Source organism: Vanessa cardui, chromosome 7 (genome assembly GCF_905220365.1).
Source record: "Vanessa cardui chromosome 7, ilVanCard2.1, whole genome shotgun sequence".
Taxonomy (NCBI): Eukaryota; Metazoa; Arthropoda; class Insecta; order Lepidoptera; family Nymphalidae; genus Vanessa; species Vanessa cardui.
The window spans coordinates 9,826,359-9,848,321 of NC_061129.1; the positions used below are offsets into that span (position 1 = coordinate 9,826,359).

Sequence of the window (21,963 nt, forward strand, 5' to 3'; positions counted from 1 at the left end):
AAGCTAAACTGAGTACCAATTGTATTGGTAATTTTAACGGTTAATGCATGGATGAAGGAGACGTGGATCAAATGTGAATGTATACATTTACTGTTATATTATTAAGCGCCAAATTTAAAGTTATAAGATAATTTGAATATTAAACGTTTAATACGGCACTTAAAGAGGAATTATTTTACTTAGCGATTGTATTATTCGCTAACTATTTCAATCATTAATATTATAAATATTTACTTACACGTCTTTCAGCATCTTTAGCTGCTCTTAGGTGGCTTTCGATTGTATCAAAGTCTAACTTAGGCAAGGCTGTTTCTATGTTATATACATCGAAACTATCTGAAATATAAATTATAAATATAAATTAAGAACCAGTAGAAGTTATGTGTAAGTATGTAGGTACTTAGAATAGATATTGCAACGTTAAGTTGAATTTTTTTTCCCGTATTATAAAATCCTCGATTCAATTTATAACTAGTAAACGTATTATATAAATGATTTTCAAATTCTTATATAATATTATGTATAGCTTTTATAAATTCGTAACAAATCGCTACACCTTTTTTAAAATACATAAAACTCACCCAAATCTGATTCAATCTGATCATTTTTACGGACGGACGCATTTTGACATTTAGGTAGAGTTTTTGTAAAATTTTGTCTAACTTTTGATTCACTGAAAACATACATAACAATATTAGTGTTAGAGAACAGTTACTTGAGGTATATATAAGTATTTCACCACACCTCATTTCGAACTAACACGATATATTAAAATCTACGTCCACGAACAATTTAAATTGACTTAACAAGCTACAGCTGTTCCTTAATAATACTCACTACCTAATTTGTTCGAATTACATATTGACCGCGTCAATTCTATTTAAAACTTTCGTGTTCGATCAACATTCGAACTATATGTACACAAGGCTTATTGATTTAAACATGATTTTTTTCCTACTAACTACGATGAAACTGAAACCGAATACCGATTCATAGAACGAAAATTGGTCACGACCTGGATTTACGCTTCGAATTCTATTAAAAAATAGAAAAGTACCTAATATTTTATATCAAACGACATCAGTTTTTCGATTGAGCTGATGCGATAGGAATTGGAGATTAGAAATAAAAATTAACGAAAAAATCTTAACTTTCTCATCTCGATTTGATTTGGAAAAAACATATTTCAACTGAATCAACTCTAACTCGTTCATATTTACTTAAATTTACCATTATAGTTATACGCATAAAATAACAAAGACATACACATAAGTCTTGATTGAATGTTGATTAACTTTCGAAATTAGCTTATTTTGTGTGCTTCTTTTTGTACTATCTTCATGATGACGGGGCCGTGTGCTTGTTTCACAATTACGATTCGAAGAGCAAGGTAGTATATTATTCGAATTTCCATCAGTAATAACAGGAATTTCTTTTTTATTTTCAGCCCATAGTTTATCGCGTTCCCGCATTTCATTTAGTTTTGGTATAATTTTTCTTAACTCTGTACTTAATTGCTTAATTGTATTTTCGACGTTATGACTCAGCTGTTCCGTGTCGTACTCCTCCTCGTAAATATTAATTTCATCTTTTCCATCAGACAAAATTGCATCAGTTATTTTGTTGCCGACACTATTATCGATTAATAAAAATGTTGGTCTACTTATATTCATTTCGGTCCTTGTATTACTTTCATTTTCTTTATTGATATTAGTAACGTCTTCCATTTCATGGTCATTGACAAGGTCTGGTGACACAGTGTCGTTTTTATCGTAGCCGTCGTTTTCTACTAATTTCTTTATGACGTGATTTACTACGTCACTTATGTTATTAATTGTGGTTTCTATTGGTTTCACAAAAGTTTCTTTTATATCTTTTCTAAGTTCTTCTAAATCATCTTCGATATTTATATTGTAGTTTAATAAGTGCCTTATTTCATCTTCAACTTCCTTATTAAAGTCACCTATGATGTCCGTCGTGTGAAAATTATTTTCAATATCAGTGGTCGAACAATTGAACTCATAGTTTGCTGAATCGACATTGTTATTATTATGAGTAATAGTTTTTAAAAGGTCTGGAATGTCATTTCTAGAAGTACATATAGATTTTTTTTTCTCCTGTCCATTGTTTACATTTTCTTTTTCAATGCATTTAATTTCTTCATTATTATTATCTCCTTTAAGTTGTTCATTATTAAAATGTGTAGTAATATTGTAATTTGATTCAATTATGTCTGCATCCAAATCGTCGTCCGTCATGTCATTTTCCGAATTATAATAGGGCTCAATATTTGACGAATATTCCTGTGTAACAGAAATGTTTATTAAGGACATGTATACTAAGTTATAGAAATAAAGTAAAAGTGCAAAAAAAATCTCCTTCATTCTTATGGCTTCGTTTGTATTTTTATTACGTACAGGTTAAGTTGTTATACTTTAAAGGTTTCAAATAAAGATTATGTCACCTGTAAAGTATGAGCTAAGTGCTGAAAGCCAGGATAGTTTGGATTTACAATTCCACGAGGCACGGGATGTACACTCTTTTCAGACATTTCATCAGAGTCCGAATGATCGAAAGCTCGTTCTTCATCTGCAGGTGTTGTATTTGTTGAAACATTCGCGTCGACTGCAACATTTTTTTTTTATTATTTACTTAAATCTATGAAATAAAACTTGATTTTATAACAAAGTACATATATTAATGTTTACTATATTTACCAGCGGAACTCTCCTGGCAACATAAATTTGTCTTCTCTCTCTTCTCCGCGCTGTCTTTACTAATATGTGAATATCCTATTTTCTTATGATTTAATCTATATTGTATGTTACATACAATAGCTTCAGAATCACTTTTCTCTTTCTTTAATATTTTTGAACTTAATATTCTATTCTCTACAATATCAGGAGAATATATATTACGGTTTAAGTTAAATTGAATGTTTTCTTCTACACTATTGTTTATTTTTGATTCTATATTGTTAGAGCCTAACCAACTTATGTTGTTAATATCCTCAGATATTACGTTTACATCATCTACAACCACATTGCCGTTATCGTTGACGCTGGGGATCTTCATGGTTACCTGTAACAAGATAAAAACATGTTAAAACATTAATTTAAGCCCTCAGAAGTAATAACGGTTAAGCTCGCCCATGAATGCTAAAGTAAATTTCGATATCATCTGATTACAAAGTCAAGAATAATGAAATGCTTTAACAGTAGATAAAGTCGTTTTAATAAAAAAAAATGAATGTAGAAGAACTGTACTATAAGATGAGTAAGAAACAATAATGAAAATAAAAAATATCTCATATCATAATTAGCAAACAAGGTTGGAGTCCTTGAATTTATAATGACTGCCTCGTTGACTTAGTGGTATAAGGGCACATACGCCGAGATTCTTTGTTCAGACCCCAGTTGGGGGCGACAAAAAGTTTTTGGGTTTTTTTGTCAACATATTCTCCGTAACAGCCGGAAGCCTGGAAATGTGTAATCTCCAGTGCCTAGGAAAGAACGTAAAGGTCCTGCGCCTGAACTATATGTTATTTTATTTAAATGTAGTACTTAAATAAATTAACGATTATGCCTAAATGTACGTTACTTAAATATGTCACTTTATACAAATTAATACATCAACTTATGATTACATTTCGTAGATCAATAAATCAAATTAAAAACCTGAAGAAAAGAAAGTCACGACACGACAACTCGCAATTGGAATGGTCAAGGACATTGTGCAATGCAGAGTTTTAGTGTAGAAGTACATATTATTAAACGAGTTTATTATTTAGTCCAATTTTCACGAAGCACCTATGTGTGTGATGACCACAGTGGCGTGCACTGGGAGAGGCCTATGTCCAGCAGTGGACAAAAACGGGCTGATGATGATGATGATGATGACCTATGTGTGTATGAATATATTTGAAATTTACCTTCTCCAATAAATGTTTGAGCTTATACCCTAATAAAAACGAATATTAATCGGACATACAATTATTCGATTCTATCTATTTCGTAGAATACAATTTGCGATAGGGCTTTATCTGGGTACCATCCCCTCATCAAATATTTTACCGCTCAAAATAAATAAGTACCTACTTAGTATTGTAAGTATTGTTCCGGTATAAAGGATAAGGCCAGTATAACTACAGACATAACATTTTAACTTCCAAGGTTGGTGGCGCATTGGCTATGTATGGATTTCTTATAATTCTTGGTAATGACCAATCTGATGGCCCACTTACCCATCCGCCTAACTATGCTGTAAATAAGTCAATAGATACTAACTGTGTAGACATCATAAGTATTTTTATGAAATGAATCAATACAAAAACGCGTCATATATTGCTTACATCATTACACATATAAAAAGGTAAATTTTTGAAAAATCGACATTAATAGTATTTAAATATAAAAAACCTACTTATAATTATACTTTTCAGAGGTTATTACCCCTTAAACTTATAGAGTACATTTCATAAATGTATTCAATGTGTTTTACATGTAAATAATAAAAAAACAAGAAGTCACGTAGTACTCGTACACGAAATGTACTGGAATTTCTTTTTGTTTTTTGAGACCTGTATTCGCAATTCCGACCGATATTTGAACGCGGCGCAACTAGTTTCATATAACGGAAATGGCACATGGTATTGTACCTTTGGCGTAGAGATAAGCCCTGTAATGCCGCCTGGTTTAATACTCAAAGCAATAGAGAGGGAACAAATATCGTGTATACAAGTTTTATTTTATGTTTTACTGCGATACAACTTTTCGATATAAGATGTATGTGGTTACTATGTAGAGGGAGGTACCATGGTACACGATACAAGTGTAATAAGGGCAAAGCAGTTTAAAATTTGTAGACTAAAAAAAACCTTTAATAACACTTGAATATCTATTGAATAAAAGTTTTGAGATTTTGGCGATCATCATAGTTCCTCTTCGGCAACATCCTGGTATAACACTTCCAGCATGGGCGGAGTGTCGTAAAATGAAAGGCAAAAGCATAGAAATTAAATAAGATAGAGATCACAATAATTGGGATTAGGGTAAGCGAATAGCAATGGCAAAACCATTCATTTTCGATTATTCATAGTACATCACAGTACCTACTTACATTTTTTTATGTCATAGGTTGGCGGACGAGCATAAGGGCCATCTAATAGTATGTGATCACTATCACCCATAGACAATGACGCTGTAAGAAATATTAACTATTCCTTATATCGTCAATGCGCCTCCAACCTTGGGAACTAAGATGCTATGTCCCTTGTGCCTGTAGTTACACTGGCTCACTCACCCTTACCCTTCAAACCGGAACACAATAATACTGCGTACTATTGTTTAGCGGTAGAATATCTGATGAGTGAGTGGTACCTACCCAGGCGGGCTTGCACAAAGCCCTACCACCAAGTCATTTTCATCAAAGGCTATCAATTGTTTTTATTCAAATTATTATTACTTAATACACGGATTGATAATGAGATTATTTTCTTTTGTATTGAAATTCATTTTATATGGCTCATACACACATTTACTTAACTAAGTAAATGTGTGTATGTGTATCAACTATTAACTAAAGAACAATTAGGTGTTTTATATTTACAAAATAAAATGACATCAGATTTTAAAAACAATATTGACAATTATTTTATTTTAAATCCAATTTTAATTATTTATAACCTGAAATAATTACTTCAGCTTATAATAATGCTGAAATGACGATTCAAAAGTGCTTGTAAAAAAGGGGAGCTGAGATGGCCCAGTGGTTAGAACACGTGCATCTTAACCGATGATTTCGGGTTCAAACCCAGGCAAGCACCACTATATAAGTATATATCGCCGTCCCCGGGGAACAAAATGATAACTTCCATTATCATCGTTTTAGTGTTTTGTCATTTTTGAGATCTTTGGATACTAATACACCTGCTCAATTTTTTTCATAAATATTGTAGTGATACTTACGAAGTTACAAAATATTACACTACTATTCTACGATTATACTCATGCCTGATATTTCAAGAACAAAAATATATTGTACTATTATCTAAATGTCTTTATATCTTACTGTAGGACAAACAGACTAACAATTATTTTCTCGTGAAAACTTCTCGACTAGCTTGTGATAAAAGCAGTTATCATTTTATTCTTGTGCAAAACAGTCTACGTGTTTCGTATAAGGTGTGTTTGTAATAATACTTTTGATGAAGTAGTTATAATTCATACCATGTTATATGTTAAAAGAGCCCAAAAGAAGGAATTTATTACGAGGAAAATGATATAGCTGAAGATTTCTCGGCGGACGAATCAGAGTATTAGTCGAGTCTACGTAGAACATCAAAAATATTGCAACTCAACTGTCTGTCAAGTACTGGAGGCAATTCGGATTACATAGAAAATGCAACTAAAAAAATGTAAACAATATCCAAAATTTATTTATTTTAACACAAGAAATATCATAGCATCGCTATGAGTTATATACGAAGCTCATGAAATATCACATAATCCTACACCAAGACAGAATGTATTCTTGACTTGACTCCAACTAAGATTTATAATATAAAAGAAATATCAAGGAATTAAAAAAATATATCAAGGAGGTGCCAATGAATGGTTTCAAAATCAAAATGAACCATCAAAAGGAAAGATTGGAATAAATGAACATGGCATACGAGAGCAACAAGATTTTGAATGTATTCATCATCAACAGCTCATGTTCGTCCACTGCCGGACATAGGCCAATTGCACGCATTGTGATCGTTCTTCGGCTACGCGCATCCAGCTCCTGCCAGCCGTCTTGCGTAAATCGTCACTCCACCGCGCCCAATAACGTCCTACACTCCGATTGCCGAAACGCAGTCTCTACTCTAGAACACTTTTTCCCCAACGGCTATCGGTTATGTGATGATGTTTGTTCTGATGTGATTCCGCAGAGAAACGCTGAGCTGGTTTAAAGTCTTAAACTGGTGGACCAGCTTTGTCGTGACGTGAGTGACTACGTTTTGGCTCCATATGTCATGACGGGTAGGAGGCCCCGATTTAAGACTATCGTCTTAAGGCACTGTAGGATCGACGATGTAAAGATTCGACGTAACTTCCGAAACGCTGCCAAACCTAGCTGAATTCTTCTATTCACCTCGTCCTCAAGGTTGTTCTACCAAAGCAGTCCGAAGCCCAGCCTGTCCAGGGGGTTGGAATTCGTCGAGACTTCGCGCAAGATTGACACCAGAGACCATAGATGTCTTCAATTTTCGAAACGGTTTTGAGTATCTCATAGTCTGAAGTTGGTACCTTTTACTATAAAAGAAAGTATCCTATTCACAACTTCACTGTATATGATGATATTAATTGTAAAGGCTTGTTAGGTATTGCTATGTTTGGCATGCTCAGATTGCGAAAAGAGGTGCTAATAAAATAGGTACTTGCTTGAGGCAATTGCTACTCCATGAGAAGAAAAGAGGCGTCTATAACATGTTATTTTACTCCGATGTATGTTATGGTCAAAATAAAAACAGATTTATTTTAGTTCGATATATATTTACATTACAAAAGCTTGGATTTTATACAATGGACAGATGTTTTGAGATCGACCAAGACCAAAGTGTGGGAAATTCGATGCATTTCAATATTGAGGGTTAACTGAACTAGAATAGAATATACTCCCGATTAAATTTACTCAATTATTAGGAACACATGTGTTAATGGTGGCAGATATAACGCCAAGGAAATGGTCAATCAAAGTTTAACAACCTAAGGGGCAGCCTAAAAAACTGGTAAGATGGTAAGAGAATATTGTGGACTCAAATTATGGAAGAGAGTGTCACCCATTCACAGCAATCCGTATTAAAATACAGATATGATTTAAACATAGAACCTGTGAAGAATCAGTATGAAACGAGATACCCGACAGATAGTGAGTCCAAACCCCAGCGATGTGACGGAGTTGCCGGTGCTATACATATGTATTCTAAACTTTTTCCAGTAAGCAAGGCTATATATGACGGTTTTATGTGCGTTTCCAAGTCAGGACATATCTCAAGCATTATCACGCTCTTAACAAGTTTCTAACTCATCAGGGTAACTCTGGAAGCAATACTGATGACGAGGTAGAAGATCATGATCATGATCTTATAGTGACGCATCTCAATCTATGCTGTCAATTATTACGTAACAACTTAATGCTCCGAGTACTGAGATTCCAGATACTATTGATTTTTAATTGTTATGGACCACGATCGTGGTCTTAGGGAGTGGACGTATTAGGAAAGGAAGTCGCTTAAGTATTACATGGATAAGACTTGGTATTACATGGATCTCACAACTTTTTACCGCAGAACAACTGAGTTGCGAGACTTGGTTTTTTTGACAAGTATTGCTTTTGATGGGATTACTTATTTACTCGATTTCAAGAAGGATTAAATATTGGACGTTTTGTTGTATTTCCTTGGTTTAATTTTGTTTTAGTAAAAAGGTATCATGAGAAAAGCAAAACTAAACGTGATAACCATATCAAAATTTTACAAGAAAAATCGATTACAGTCATTAAACATAAAAAGGTAAATGAATATTTACGAGAACAAAATGATATTATGGTATTATCATTTGCGTTTGGACTCTTGAAACCCTAAGAATAAAATGATATAGCTGTTGTACAATATTTGACTTTGGATAGGAAATACTGTGAATAAAATGATAACGGGCGTTAGGCAACACAGGTGATGATTGATTTTGGCTAACTTCTTATTTTTTAAATATCTCCGTTTCAACATAGTTTACAGGTTCTTCTCGTTATTAACTTATAGCTTATAAAAATCTAATTTTCTATAAACTTTAAATCACGCTTCTATGTCCAGTATTTAAAAAGTTATTGACGAAAACATGTTTTTTAATTCTCCTGAAAATTTACGTTTTGTTAGTTATCTTTTTATTCCCCGGGGACGGCGATATGTGCTTAATTTGTGTTTATAATTCATCTCGTGCTCGGCGGTGAAGGAAAACATCGTGAGGAAACCTGCATGTGTCTAATTTCATCGAAATTCTGCCACATGTGCATTCCACCAACCCGCATGGTGCGTGGTGGAATATGTTCCAAACCCTCTCCTTAATGGGAGAGGAGGCCATTAGCCCAGCAGTGGGAAATTTACAGGCTGTTACTTTACTTTACTTTACTGTAAAAGCCCACTTGAATAAAGTATATTTTGATTTTGATTTTTTTTTTATTTTGGGCATTTCTGTCTTTGATTAATTATGTATTCATTAAAAAGAAAACAATATGCTCGTATAGAGTACGTATATATACGCGGACGTACCAAATATATGTATTGGTATTTTCCTTTCATTTCAATTTGATTTTAATAAACAAAAGCTTTATCTGTTTTTTGTCGTATATTTTTAAAACTTTATTGTATCGGACTTAGGAGATCCACTTAAACTTAATTTGGGTTTCATAAAAAATATAATATCTGCAGAAAGTATAATCTATTTCAAATAAGTTACATATCAAATACTATTTAATGTTTAAAGTTTACAGATAAAAGCGAATATCGTAATAGGTATTCTGAAGCATATAGTCGACCTCAATCCTTATTATACCCACGAACAGCAGATAAGCCGTTATAAACTTCGTCGGTTAATATTTACGTAAAATATTAATATAACTCCTTATATATCCCATAATACGAAAATAAATTACATTTTTTTTTTCTGAACGTGGAATTTGATTTAATATTATAGAAAGCACCCATTAAATAATTTTGGTGTCTCCCATAGCTTTAGTCTAGTTTTACATAAATTTAGTTTAATTATAAATAAATAAATAAATATGAGACAACATCACATACATTACTCTGATCCCAATGTAAGTAGCTGAAGCACTTGTGTTATGGAAATCAGAAGTAACGACGGTACCACAAACACCCAGACCCAAGACAACATAGAAAACTAATGGTAATCTACATCGACTCGGCCGGGAATCGAACCCGGGACCTCAGAGTGGCGTACCCATGAAAACTGGTGTACACACCACTCGACCACGGAGGTCGTCGAATAAATGTTTTTTTAATTGTAATTCATTAAAGGATTATGTAAATGGTTGTTGTATATATCATTGACTTATATTTCGTCAATCCATAAATCATAATAATATTTATTTACGTACGAATTGTTAAAATAATTGTTTATTAATATATAAATACAATAAATCTAAGTTTTTATTGATGTTGGTTTACCTCAGATAAGACACTTCATAAATTATTAAACAGTGGATGAAAAGAGGCCGTTAAACTAACAAATTGAAAAGGATTTCATTAATTTACGCTTCAAAGATGAAAACATAATACTCACTCAGCTTAACACCTAGACAAGAGACCCAATTTCATTCCTTTAAATTCCACTTGTTGCCTTCAATATTCAGCCAAACAACTTTAAGTCGAATAAAATAACAAAAGTGATCTTAATGGAAGCCTCTCCTTTCTTTGAATTCAAATTTCAATTTGTGCCGTTAAATGACGTTCACAGGTACATTTATACATATTTAATTTTAAAATAAATGATTTATTTCTAAATAAAAAAACTGTAACGCTTTAAAATACACATTCCGTAGATTATTTCTTACGTTTAACGCTTGTGTCATATCGTATTTACTATTTATAATTTAACAGAATTATGTATGAGAGTGAGTAGGTAAGTACTTAAGTACCTACTGCTAATTTAAAAACGGAGACCCATGCCAGTAAAGTGAAGTTCCCTTTCAATTAACTGAATAACCTGGTACGAGGAGTGGTTACGCCAAATATCCGGGAATGAACTGGTGTATTTTCCACCGCTAGGCATTCTGTATACACGTACCCTTGAGTTAGTGATGCCATAGATAGCAACTACTATTCAAATGTCCCAATTCAAAAAATTGCTTTGTAGCGACGTAAATTACGGCTGAAAGTCGTAATACATAGCTGCGCCAAATGAAGAAGCACTACCATAGACGCGTACTGCACATGGCTAGCTGCCAGCGAATTGATTTTTTGCTTAGAGCCGGCGCCCAAGAGCTCATCCATTTATTAAGAACATCCTTTTTTCTTGGTAAAATAAAATTCCCTTTCCGCCTATACGTAAAGCAATATCAGTCGCGTAAGTAAATATCGTTCTCCCCATGGAAGTCATAAGCGGATATTCTTCGGAAGTAGTTTATTTTAAAATGATTTTATTGAATTTTGAGAAATAATTAAAATGTTACCAATATTATTAATGTTGTTGTTAAGTCTTCGCAGAACATAATCAAATACGAATTAAAATCCCATATTTCTATAATTTACTTTTTAAGGTTCGAGAATGAATGTTAAAAAACTATTCGTTGCGTACTTGCTTCATTATTTTGTATTAACTTTCTTCTGATATATATGAATCGTACCTTCCAACTTACAGTTAAAACCAGTTCCGCGTAATCAAGTGACCTTAAATTTTGCAAACATTATTTAATTCTGGAAGCGATATAATATAGAATACTGAAAGCATATTATGATTTGTTCAAAATAGCCAAATATAAAGCCCGTTAATAACTATGATTAATTGTTTATCAAAACTTGATAATTGCATGAAAGAAGCCAAACATTCTTTGTATTTTAATAATACAATAAGCTAAGGCAAAGGCCCTGTATAAAGTAATTTTCCGTCATAATTGTTAATTGTAGAGACGTAACAGCCTTTGTTTAGTGTACTTAATTTGGGCGCAAAACGGCGGAGCTTCGTACTAACAGCCGCAGAGCAAACACAATCGGCCAGCTACCTTATTAAACGTAATACGTATACATTTACTGTGGTATAAATTGTATTAAGTGTTTAGAGTACCTAATATACATTATACATTTCTAATAATAAATAATAAAAATACTTTTAACGATCACTAGGAAATACTTGCATTTGTTAACTATTTAGTACCTAATTTATTTAATAAGTGAATATAAAAAAGGTATTGACCTGCTAATTCTTATATCAAATTAATTAATTTTAATGTGCATAATATGTAAGGGCTACGTTAAATTGTGTTATTTATAGCAACGTTTTTTTCTGATTGTTTTGTATTATTGAGGAAGAATTCAATACAGCATATTCCTAACCACATTTTGGCATGGTTGAATGAGCGTAGAAAAACAAAGAGTAGGGCATATAGCTGATGAAGTCTCATGTATATAAGTACTAGGAAGGCTGTTTGTGAAGAGGTCGCTTGACCCGATACTGATTGTATTATGATATTTGTGTATAGCAGCACGATTCAAAACATATCTGCACAATAAAAACTATATTTAAACTGTGGTATATTTTGTGTATCGTGATAGATAATAAAATATATTAATACAACATTAAAAAACAACTCAAAAATTGCCTTCATATACGTAAAAAACTTAAACTACATATAACTGTAGTTATCATTAACATTTAAATACTCAACTTATGTATTAATTTATTTACATAAATTGTTTGTTATGCACGCTTCAATGTTTAAACTTGGTTGGTGTCATCAAAGAGAAATACGACCTATATTTAAATCGTGCCTGAATATAAAAATAATCTATTTAGCAAATATCAAAACCCACAATATGAGTCAATGAGGATACTAAATAGTAACAAAAGGTAAACACTCTAAAACCATTCTCATATTGACTACTCAGTATTATATAAAATATACTTTTCAAATTGTTATAAATATAAAAAGATGATTTTTTTTTATAATAAAACACAATACAGTTAGTAATTATAACATCTATTATAATGAACAATTGAGATGTATGACAGACTTAATTATAACGACGATAGTATTTTTATTATGTGTAACATGCGAACTTTTAATTAATTAATAGTTATTAATCACATACATGTCATTGAATTTAATAATAACATGTATATTCTAAACAATGTTTTAAAATAGGTATAGAATATAAATGGGTAAGAATGATATTCACACATCCTTTTAGCAAATTCGTAGTGTAAGACTTCATATTGAAATGGTATAATAAGCAGATAAGGTAGGTAATCATACAAAAATGATAAAACTCTCTCATATGTGTCAAGAATTAAAGAATTTTATATATAAGGTGTATAAGGTTTGTTACTAGAATGTATATTACAAGGATTATATACCAAATACCCCCAGCAGGTATTATAAATTACCCCTAGATACCCTCGATGATCGACGGTATTTTTATTTTATTATTGAATAAAGATTGGCATTCGAAGGGCACACGTAGATACTACTTTAATCCGTTGTCTCAATAGTATGTAAAAAAATACTCCTGAAATGATAGGTGCGTGCAGTTCGTATTGATAGAAAAATACTTACGTTTAAAGTTCAAAAAATTATTTATTATAGTGTCTCAAAATTAAAACATTTTTCTATTAAATATTTCTTATAACTTAAAGTTGAAGGCAATATAAATAGCACTAAAAATCAAAAACATTTTTCCATATCCAACCCTACATATACAATTTCTTAGACAATAAGACTTTATATCTGACAATAAAATGTAAGATTTCTCTCAAAGTATTCAATAAACGATAAGCATCCCCTTATTGTCCCTTCCTTAGACCAGAATGCGGCGTAATAGCAATAGTTCCGTAGTTATTTGGCATGATAGAATTGGCCCTTCGATATTATATTAAAATAAACTCTACGTATATATTAACAATCTAAGATCTAACACTAATATATATTGTACTGGCTTAAAAGTCCTTATTATTCTGGTATGCCTACGAATTGAAATAATAATTGAAAATAAGTCTTTACTATTAAGAAAAATAAAGGAAAATATTCTGTAATTTTTATTTTGTTTGTTTTTCTATTTACGATGGTGACTTCTCAATAAACTGAGGAGTTAGAGTTTATTATAGGTATAAGTAGTTAATATGATTTTTCGAATAGTACATTCTTTAAATTTTCATATTATTTGATGAATTCATTAATGTATATCATTAGATAGTACAAAACAAAGACTGTCCATGTATGCTTAGATCTTTCAAATTGCGCAACGGATTTTGTTGCGGGTTTTTAATAGATAGAGTGATTCGAGAGGAAGGTTTTTGTATATAATACATGCACAATATAGTAAAGAAACAAAAAAACTGTAGCATCTTAGTATCAGCATAGCACCCGCGCGAAGCCGGGGTGGGTCGATAGTAAATATTAAAACACAATTTAGGTACCTATAAAGAACTTTTATTTTATCAATACAAAACTTATGTCTTTAAAGTTTTGATTGACTTATCCGAAATAACTTACAGCTGACAATAGAAAAGTTTCATCAGATTTGACACTTGAATGAAAACACACTTTAACGTTTAATAAATTTTTGAAAGGTTAAAAATGATCTTCATTAATTATCTTTAATTATCTACAAAATGGTGTACAATATAAACTAAACTCTTGAATTTGTGAACCAGTTAGAGTATCATAATAAAAACAGATGCCGAAATGAGGAGAAAAAAAAATTCGATCGTAAAGCACTCTCATGCTTCATCATGATGAGTCGTGCAATATGTTTGAATTTGCGCAGAAAAAGTGAGTAGGACGTATGTCTGATGAAGATATATACTCGTTTAAGCACTGGGCCTGCTCGTGGAGAGGTCGCTTGACCTGATACTGATTGTGTATAACATTTGTTTATATCTATATTAAAAAGCATCTCGGAATACTAAAAAGGTGGACAATTATTAGATATTCTTTTTACAAAATTTATCATTGAAACAATTTGTAAGTACGGACACTGAAAAATTAAAAACAATATGTTTCAAAACATTTATTGAAACCCTGTTTGTTATTGAATATGATACGATACACAATATGATACACCTATGGTGTAATTTTAATTAAAAATTCAATTCAAATAATTTGTTATTTTATTTTCATAAGTCGTTTGATGTGTATGTTTCTGCTGCGGAAATATTTCTGGTCTTCTGAAAGCTCAGTATGACCTATTTTTTAATTCAAATCCAAAAATCCAAGCACTCAACCGAATACGAAAAAAATAGATCTATTTAGTAATACAAAAGCGCGATGCGAATCAGTGGCGGTTTTAAATAGTAATAAAAGATAAAACTCTGAAACCATTCATCGTATGCAATAAATATATATTCGTATTTGTTTTATTTACAAAATAGTCGTACGACTTATTACGTGTTCGCTTCGCTCGGCGTAAATTAAAATATAGTATCTCATATATCTTTTATTTAATAGTTTTTTATTTCGTGCTTCTACCATGTAAAAAAACTATTAGATATATATGCAAGCACGCCTGGGTACCACAAAGGACATAACATATTAGCTCTGAAAGTGGGTGGCGCATTGACGATGTAAGAGGTCGTTAATGTTTATGAGCTATGGTGATCCCACGATCATGAGACCCCTTATTTGGTAATCTGTGTGTCTAATTTGAAAAAAAACACTTTCTGAAACAATTAATGATAACTAACACGTAAATATTCGCATTCGTATAAATGACTAAATTTATTAAGAATAAAAATAAATTCAATCATCTGAAAAAATAAACTTTAGCAAATATATACCTACCCATACTCTTAGGAATATTCTATAAAAAGTTAATTGGATCAAATAGAAAATATGAAAAGAGAAACTTGAATATGTTATACACTGTTAGACAATTTCAGGAGAAAACATATTTTTAATTAAAATCTGACACATTTCATCAAGCCGTTGGAAATGTAAACGTGTAGAGAAATTCAAAGACTTTTAGCGTCACAGGAGCAGCTTCAAGTGTCTGTCCTATTAAAAGTTCAAGCCGCACTCATGAGTAGCATAGAAAACTTTGGTTTATAAAATGGATAAGGAAAATTTACTGTAAAGACACATACGACCAAAATTCCTATAATGTTTGCAAACCGTAAAATAAAAATTGTTGCTACTCGCTCTCAAAATTCTGGAGAGAATACACAAAACTTTGGAAAAACTTTGATAGTACTGTGGTATATTAGCTTTGTCAATTTCGAAACGGTTCTATAATAGAATGTATTTAATCATGTTTTTTGTATAAATATACAAAAAGTATAAGATATACCAAAATAATCTTATGTTCGAATTCATTTAAATTTTTATTGATATAATTAATAAGACGATGTGTTCTATAATAGGGCATTGATGACTGTCTTCTTAATATATTGACCAAAGACAGCGCGGGCGTGATCTAACATTATTTGCAGCGAAACGGACGAGCGTTGGCGTGACCCGGCGCGCCCTCGCCCTTTCCTCTCTAGTTAATGGCCACTACAATGATGGATAACTCAAGCATGTGCTTTCAGCGACACTGTTAACCCACACCAGCCCCTCATTTACATATTCCGAATTCTAAAAATGTGTCTCATGTAAATTACGAAAAAATAACGATCTTTAAAAGCAATTTATGCTAATTGTCATTTATAAATATATGAAAGGGACTTCCATATAAGCTCTTATTCTTTTATCGTTACTATTAAGATACACAATGTTCTTGGCAAGTTGCTATGTATTTTGTTTTGGTATTGGTTTTAAGTTTTGGTTTTGAAATTATATTGTATGTATAATTATTACTGTTGAGTTTTTATAAATAGTTAGTGAACAATTCGTTATAAAAAAATAGTTCCTGGTTAATTAAATTAATTAAATATAGTCATAATCCTCAGCCAGACCACTGCTGGGTGGGCCTTCTCTCTCTTTGTCTGTGCCACTCCTTATGTTCCTGCGCTAACCTCAATTGTTTGTCAATACGTGATAAGTACTCATTTATATTGTAAATTAGAATCTAATCATCTTTTTACATCGGTAAAAAGGCTCACGGAAAAATTATAGGTACGTCTTTTTGTAGACGTTTAAAGAAAGGAGCGCTACATAAGCTAAGACGTCAAGTAGAGTACGCCAATTAGAAGAAGAATCTGTAAAGCGAGATAGGAGCTCATTAAAACATAGAGTCTTTAAGGTTTGCTGAATGCTTTTAAAGTAACACACGTAACAAGGGAACGTACAATAAAAGAAAAAATAATTAATAAACATTTTTTCTAAGCCAGGAACCGTAATACTATAAATATGATATACATAGGTACATAAAGGCTCAAGGGAAAAGTTAATAAAGACTGGAGACTTTATCTATTGTATTGTTTAACACGTGGGTATGAAGAAAGATATTTTATTTAGCTCTGTCCAATTTTCTTTGTTTGACACAAATTGGAAAATGAGACGCTGCCTTATGTTACTTTATTTAATAAGCAATAAAAACCGAAGATAATACCCATAAAATTATATTGATTTGAAAGTATCCGTACTCAGGCAACCATATAATAACGTTTTAGTCACATTAAAGATAGCCCTCTAAAAGATCTCATTTACCTCGCTCATATCCAATTAAACGAAATTCAATAGCTTAATACATCGAACGGGTCTCAAATAGCTGGGGAGAATGAATCAGTCGATATTCCCAAAGGGTGTTAGAAAATGCAATTCTTAAATAAAATACTGTGTGTACAATAAAGTGAACCTAGAATAAATGGATAGATTAGGACGTAAATAGCCCCTACGACCGTCGTAAGCACTTCTCACGCAACCAATTCAATCAATGTACTCGACAAACTGTATAAAGCCTTGCTATTAATGTTACAAAGTTATTTTATATAAAGTATAAATACGTCATACAACAATTATCTGAAATAAATCTAAATTGAAAATGTATAATGTCTATATCAACAGTGAACCTTCTACGTTTCTTGTTGAAGAGGTTTTTAAAAAATCATTTTTATAATTATGAAGTACTGATGCTGCTGCTCACGACGAAAATAAAACGTTGTTTTTGAATAAAATATTTTCGCTTGTTTTCATTGAAAGGCGTGTACTCGACATATTTAATGAGCACCGAAACTAATAAAGGCTGGGTAGCGCTATAACATCGCCTACTTGTACTTAAAGTAGCATTTTAAGATAACGTATGCGTAATAAAGTATGATACTTACACATTGAAACGCTTACTGAACCCAACAATTTGTAGTTTGATAGTCAATGAATACTTCATCAAAAAATGAATAAGGATTACGTTCGATCAAAAGGTATATTTTTTCTGTGTTATATCTCTGACATCACAATTTAGTTAAAAACTTTTAATATTTTTTAATATATATATATGTAATCGTTTTTGATTAAGTTCTCAACTGAGAACTACACATACATGAAAGAACAGTAACTATTTAAAAACCATATTACATAACATATATATGGGTTCCGGTTAAATAAAAAGCAATTTAACTTTTCAATATGAAACTATTAAAAATGATTGCTTGTACGTTTTATATAAGACAACACCATAACCAATATAAATGGTTTTCGTATCTTGCATAAATTATGAAATATTGGTATAAGAGTATGTGGCTGACTTAGAAAATAAAGAAAAGGCACGATGTATATGAAGGTAAGTTCTGTACACAAATAAGAAATCATATTTATTAACAATTAATCAATAAGTAGAAATATACATGTGTCATATTGTATCATTCAACAAAGCTGAATTTTATTACAACGTTGTGATCTATAAACTAAAAATTACATTCAATCAATACCAGTTAATATGTCGTAACTTGAGTGATAGCTAAAATTAATGAAGTATTTTTTCCATTTCATATAAACGTGTAAATTAATTTATTACAAGTTAAAAATAAAAGGTGGTCAAGCTCATACGCTTGCTTAAAACATTAAATTGTTAATAATTTATAATCGTTTTAATAAAAAGTATGTATTGGGAATTATATAGGCAATAAAAACTTAATGAGAAAATTTTGTAGGTTTTTCTTTTAGGGGTTATTTATAGGTTTTTCTTATAGGGGTTAAAAGGAATTGAAAATATATTTTTCCAACGAATTTTATAATATATTAAGAAGTATATAAGAAACACGTGTCACACAAACCGAATAGAAATAGGCTAGATCTGAAGGGAACAAAACATTTTACGAAAAACAAATTGCAAAATATCGTAATTTTTTCCTAATACTACATTTTACAAATTCTTAATATTGTAATTGTTATAAGGTAGAGCTAGTGTATTGTGTGTTGTTTTTCCGATATTATAAAATGGAATATCAGAAAAAAATGTGCATCGTGCAACATAACGCGCAACAGACTAAAATAAAGCTATATAAAGCTTAAAGCGAAGAACGAATAAAAATACATTGTACAGGACTCAGTCAAACAAACTATTTCAGTAACTGTACCTGTAAAGGGCGCCATCCTGACTATAGCTTAGCGCAGCCACTGAATAATAAATGCAGCGAGCAAGGTTATCTTTAAAAGGTTCGCGGACACTGGTTTAAAAGTAGCGATGCCACGTCCCCGATTGTCGTTCACTATACACGGTTAGTTATAAGAATGCTTTACGTCACTCAAGTTAACGAGGTTATGGCATAAGGGATGGTTTGGTCGTGGGCGGCGCGGAGGGCGTGCAGCCAGCTCGGTAGTCGCTGCAAAATGATCGCGTGGCAAAGGCACGCACCCGCCCGCCGCCAATGTCGCGCCGGTTTCCATGAAAACCGACCAGTTTTTCTCATTAATTTTCTATTATTCTTCATTAAACAAATAAATTTATATTGTTTGCATCTTTTATTTTTAAAAGCATTTAAAAAGGATTACTTTACAATGAAATGGAATAAAATATAACCTACTCCTCACTGTTCAGTATTTAATAGAAAAAAAATTTATTATGCCTAAGCATGTGAAATATGTATTTAAGATATGGAATAGTAGTATCTACTACATATTTATTGATTAGTCGTTTACGACCCTTAACCTTTAACCAGTTACTAGGGGTTCCTGAAACTTGGTTTGATTACAACACTCAAATATAATATTACTCTGAGACCAATATAGTACATATAACGTCAATAAAAAATATGCTAGTCATTACAATCCATTCAATTTCAATTTCTAGAAAACAACGTAGTACGAGGTGGAATATCGATGTAGTAGATTCTAGACCGAAGCGCCTTCTACCGCTTGTAATGAAAATTTAACAAGAACTTGGAAAATTCAAACAAGAACTTACTCGGATAACATAAAGATGTCGCCTTTGCCCTGAACCTAGCTGACAATTAAATAACTTTTAAAATGCGCCGACCTCTCAAAAGATGGCGCTAGACGTTTATTTGTACTTTCGTAGCAGTTCGTAGCAATGTCGTAGCGAAATCAAACATTTTATTGTAATCTGAATAAATACGCCAATCTAAATGAAATACATCAATCTAAATGGATATTTTAGTTTTTGTAAAAAAAACAAGAATTTAACAAATTTTGAATACGATTGCGGTAAAATTTTCTTTACTTTTATAGACTAAAACGAAATCTTTGGCGACAATTTAGTATAACTTATAACGAAATTACTGTTTTTATCAAGAAAACATAGTTGTAAGAATATAGGTACATTAACATGCGTCATAAATAAATCACAGTTCTATTCGGGTCACGCACAGAACAACAAGAGAGAGTAGGTAATCAGCACGAAAACTGAAAGTTAGCAAGTTTTTATATCTGAAAATATCACAAAGAGAATAGTTTTCTCTATTCAATACGTACTTCTAGATTGTATTTATTATTTATATATTGTCTAATGCCTAGGGCGTTCATTAATTACTTTTTCTGCACAGATATCTGATATGACGTCTCTACAAAAAGTAATTCAATAAGATAAATTAAATGACTTAAAAAAAGACATCGGGTGCCATAAAATCTGACAAACCATACCCGATATAAACAAAATTACCTTATTTTGAAATTGGCACTGTAAGAAGTATATATAACTTGATATTTGCTTGCACGAAAAAAAAATGTAAAGCTTATTTAAAACAAATGTAGCAGCAGCCTGTAAATTTCCCACGGCTGGGCTAAGGCCATCTCTCAACTTGAGGAGGTCCACCACGCTGCTCCAATGTGGATTCATATGTGGCAGAATTTCGTTGAAATTAGACAGACACATGCAAGTTTTCAGTTCGGTTAAACATTGAACCGTCTCCGTTAATATTGGTATATTCATTTCCTTCGCTTATAAAACGTACAAATAAAAAATAGCTGTTTTGAGCGAAGTTTACTGATTTAATTGTAATATAAATTTTTGCTTCTGTTATATGTAATTTGTGTGTTGGTAGTGTGTTATACAATACACAACACTACAGAAAATAAAAATAGACCATACCTACATTGTTCGATGTCCATTGGGAGTTACGTGTTTGCACGTAAAAATCGATCATAATTTCCTCTCGTATTAAAATTGTCTAACGGCTAGATTTCTATATAAAATAAATTTTATAACAAAAACAATGTAATAATCTTGTTTATCCCGAGATATCATAATGAGTAGAAAACATTCGTCATTCGGAGTTTGGTAAGCACCACTAAGTTTTTATAGGTTTTTTTTGGGGTCATAATTTATCTCTTCGGTAGGTGAAGGAAAATATTGGCAGGAAAGCTGCATGTGATGGAAACTTTGCCAAACGTGCATCCACCAACCTACATTAGTGCTTAGTAGCCTATTGGAAGATCGTGTCTACCTCCTCAAAACAAGAGGAAGCTGTTAAACAACTGTATGACATACGAGCTACTTGCATTAATTAATACAATAAAATTTATGAATTTTATGTAAATTATAAATGAAATAGGCTTATTTCTGTAAATAGTTGGTATTTAAAATTATATTTACTATATAAACCTACTAATTTCCGTTTACGGATTTTGGAGTTCACTGGTCAATTGGTCCAATAATTAATTTATTGGAAAAATTAAAATTGTAAAAATAATTTTGTTTTTTTTTTCAAATAATATGTAAATTTCGGCCTAGTTGTTTTTTTAAACAAATAACATTTTTAATTTGTCTACTGCCCCAAACCACGCTGTCGAACTCGCATTTAACAACGCATTTAAGGGCTATTGCAGTTTTCCAATAAGTTATTGTTGAGTCCATTT

General features: G+C 31.7%; 1 protein-coding gene across 2 annotated transcripts in view; it reads right to left on the reverse strand.

The window, feature by feature from the left end:
- The window catches only part of LOC124530863 (schwannomin-interacting protein 1 homolog), a 31,443-nt gene extending 11,977 nt beyond the window's left edge, over positions 1 to 19,466 (reverse strand). For both annotated transcript variants that reach the window (XM_047105212.1, XM_047105211.1), the window contains exons 1-6: positions 19,227 to 19,466; positions 2,718 to 3,081; positions 2,465 to 2,625; positions 1,267 to 2,303; positions 582 to 673; positions 239 to 336 (exon numbers count right to left, since the gene is read on the reverse strand). In XM_047105212.1, coding sequence (XP_046961168.1) covers positions 239 to 336; positions 582 to 673; positions 1,267 to 2,303; positions 2,465 to 2,625; positions 2,718 to 3,075 — 1,746 coding nt within the window. In that variant the 5' untranslated portion in view covers positions 3,076 to 3,081; positions 19,227 to 19,466. The remainder of the gene's footprint in view (positions 1 to 238; positions 337 to 581; positions 674 to 1,266; positions 2,304 to 2,464; positions 2,626 to 2,717; positions 3,082 to 19,226) is intronic.
- Between the last annotated feature and the right edge of the window lie 2,497 nt (positions 19,467 to 21,963).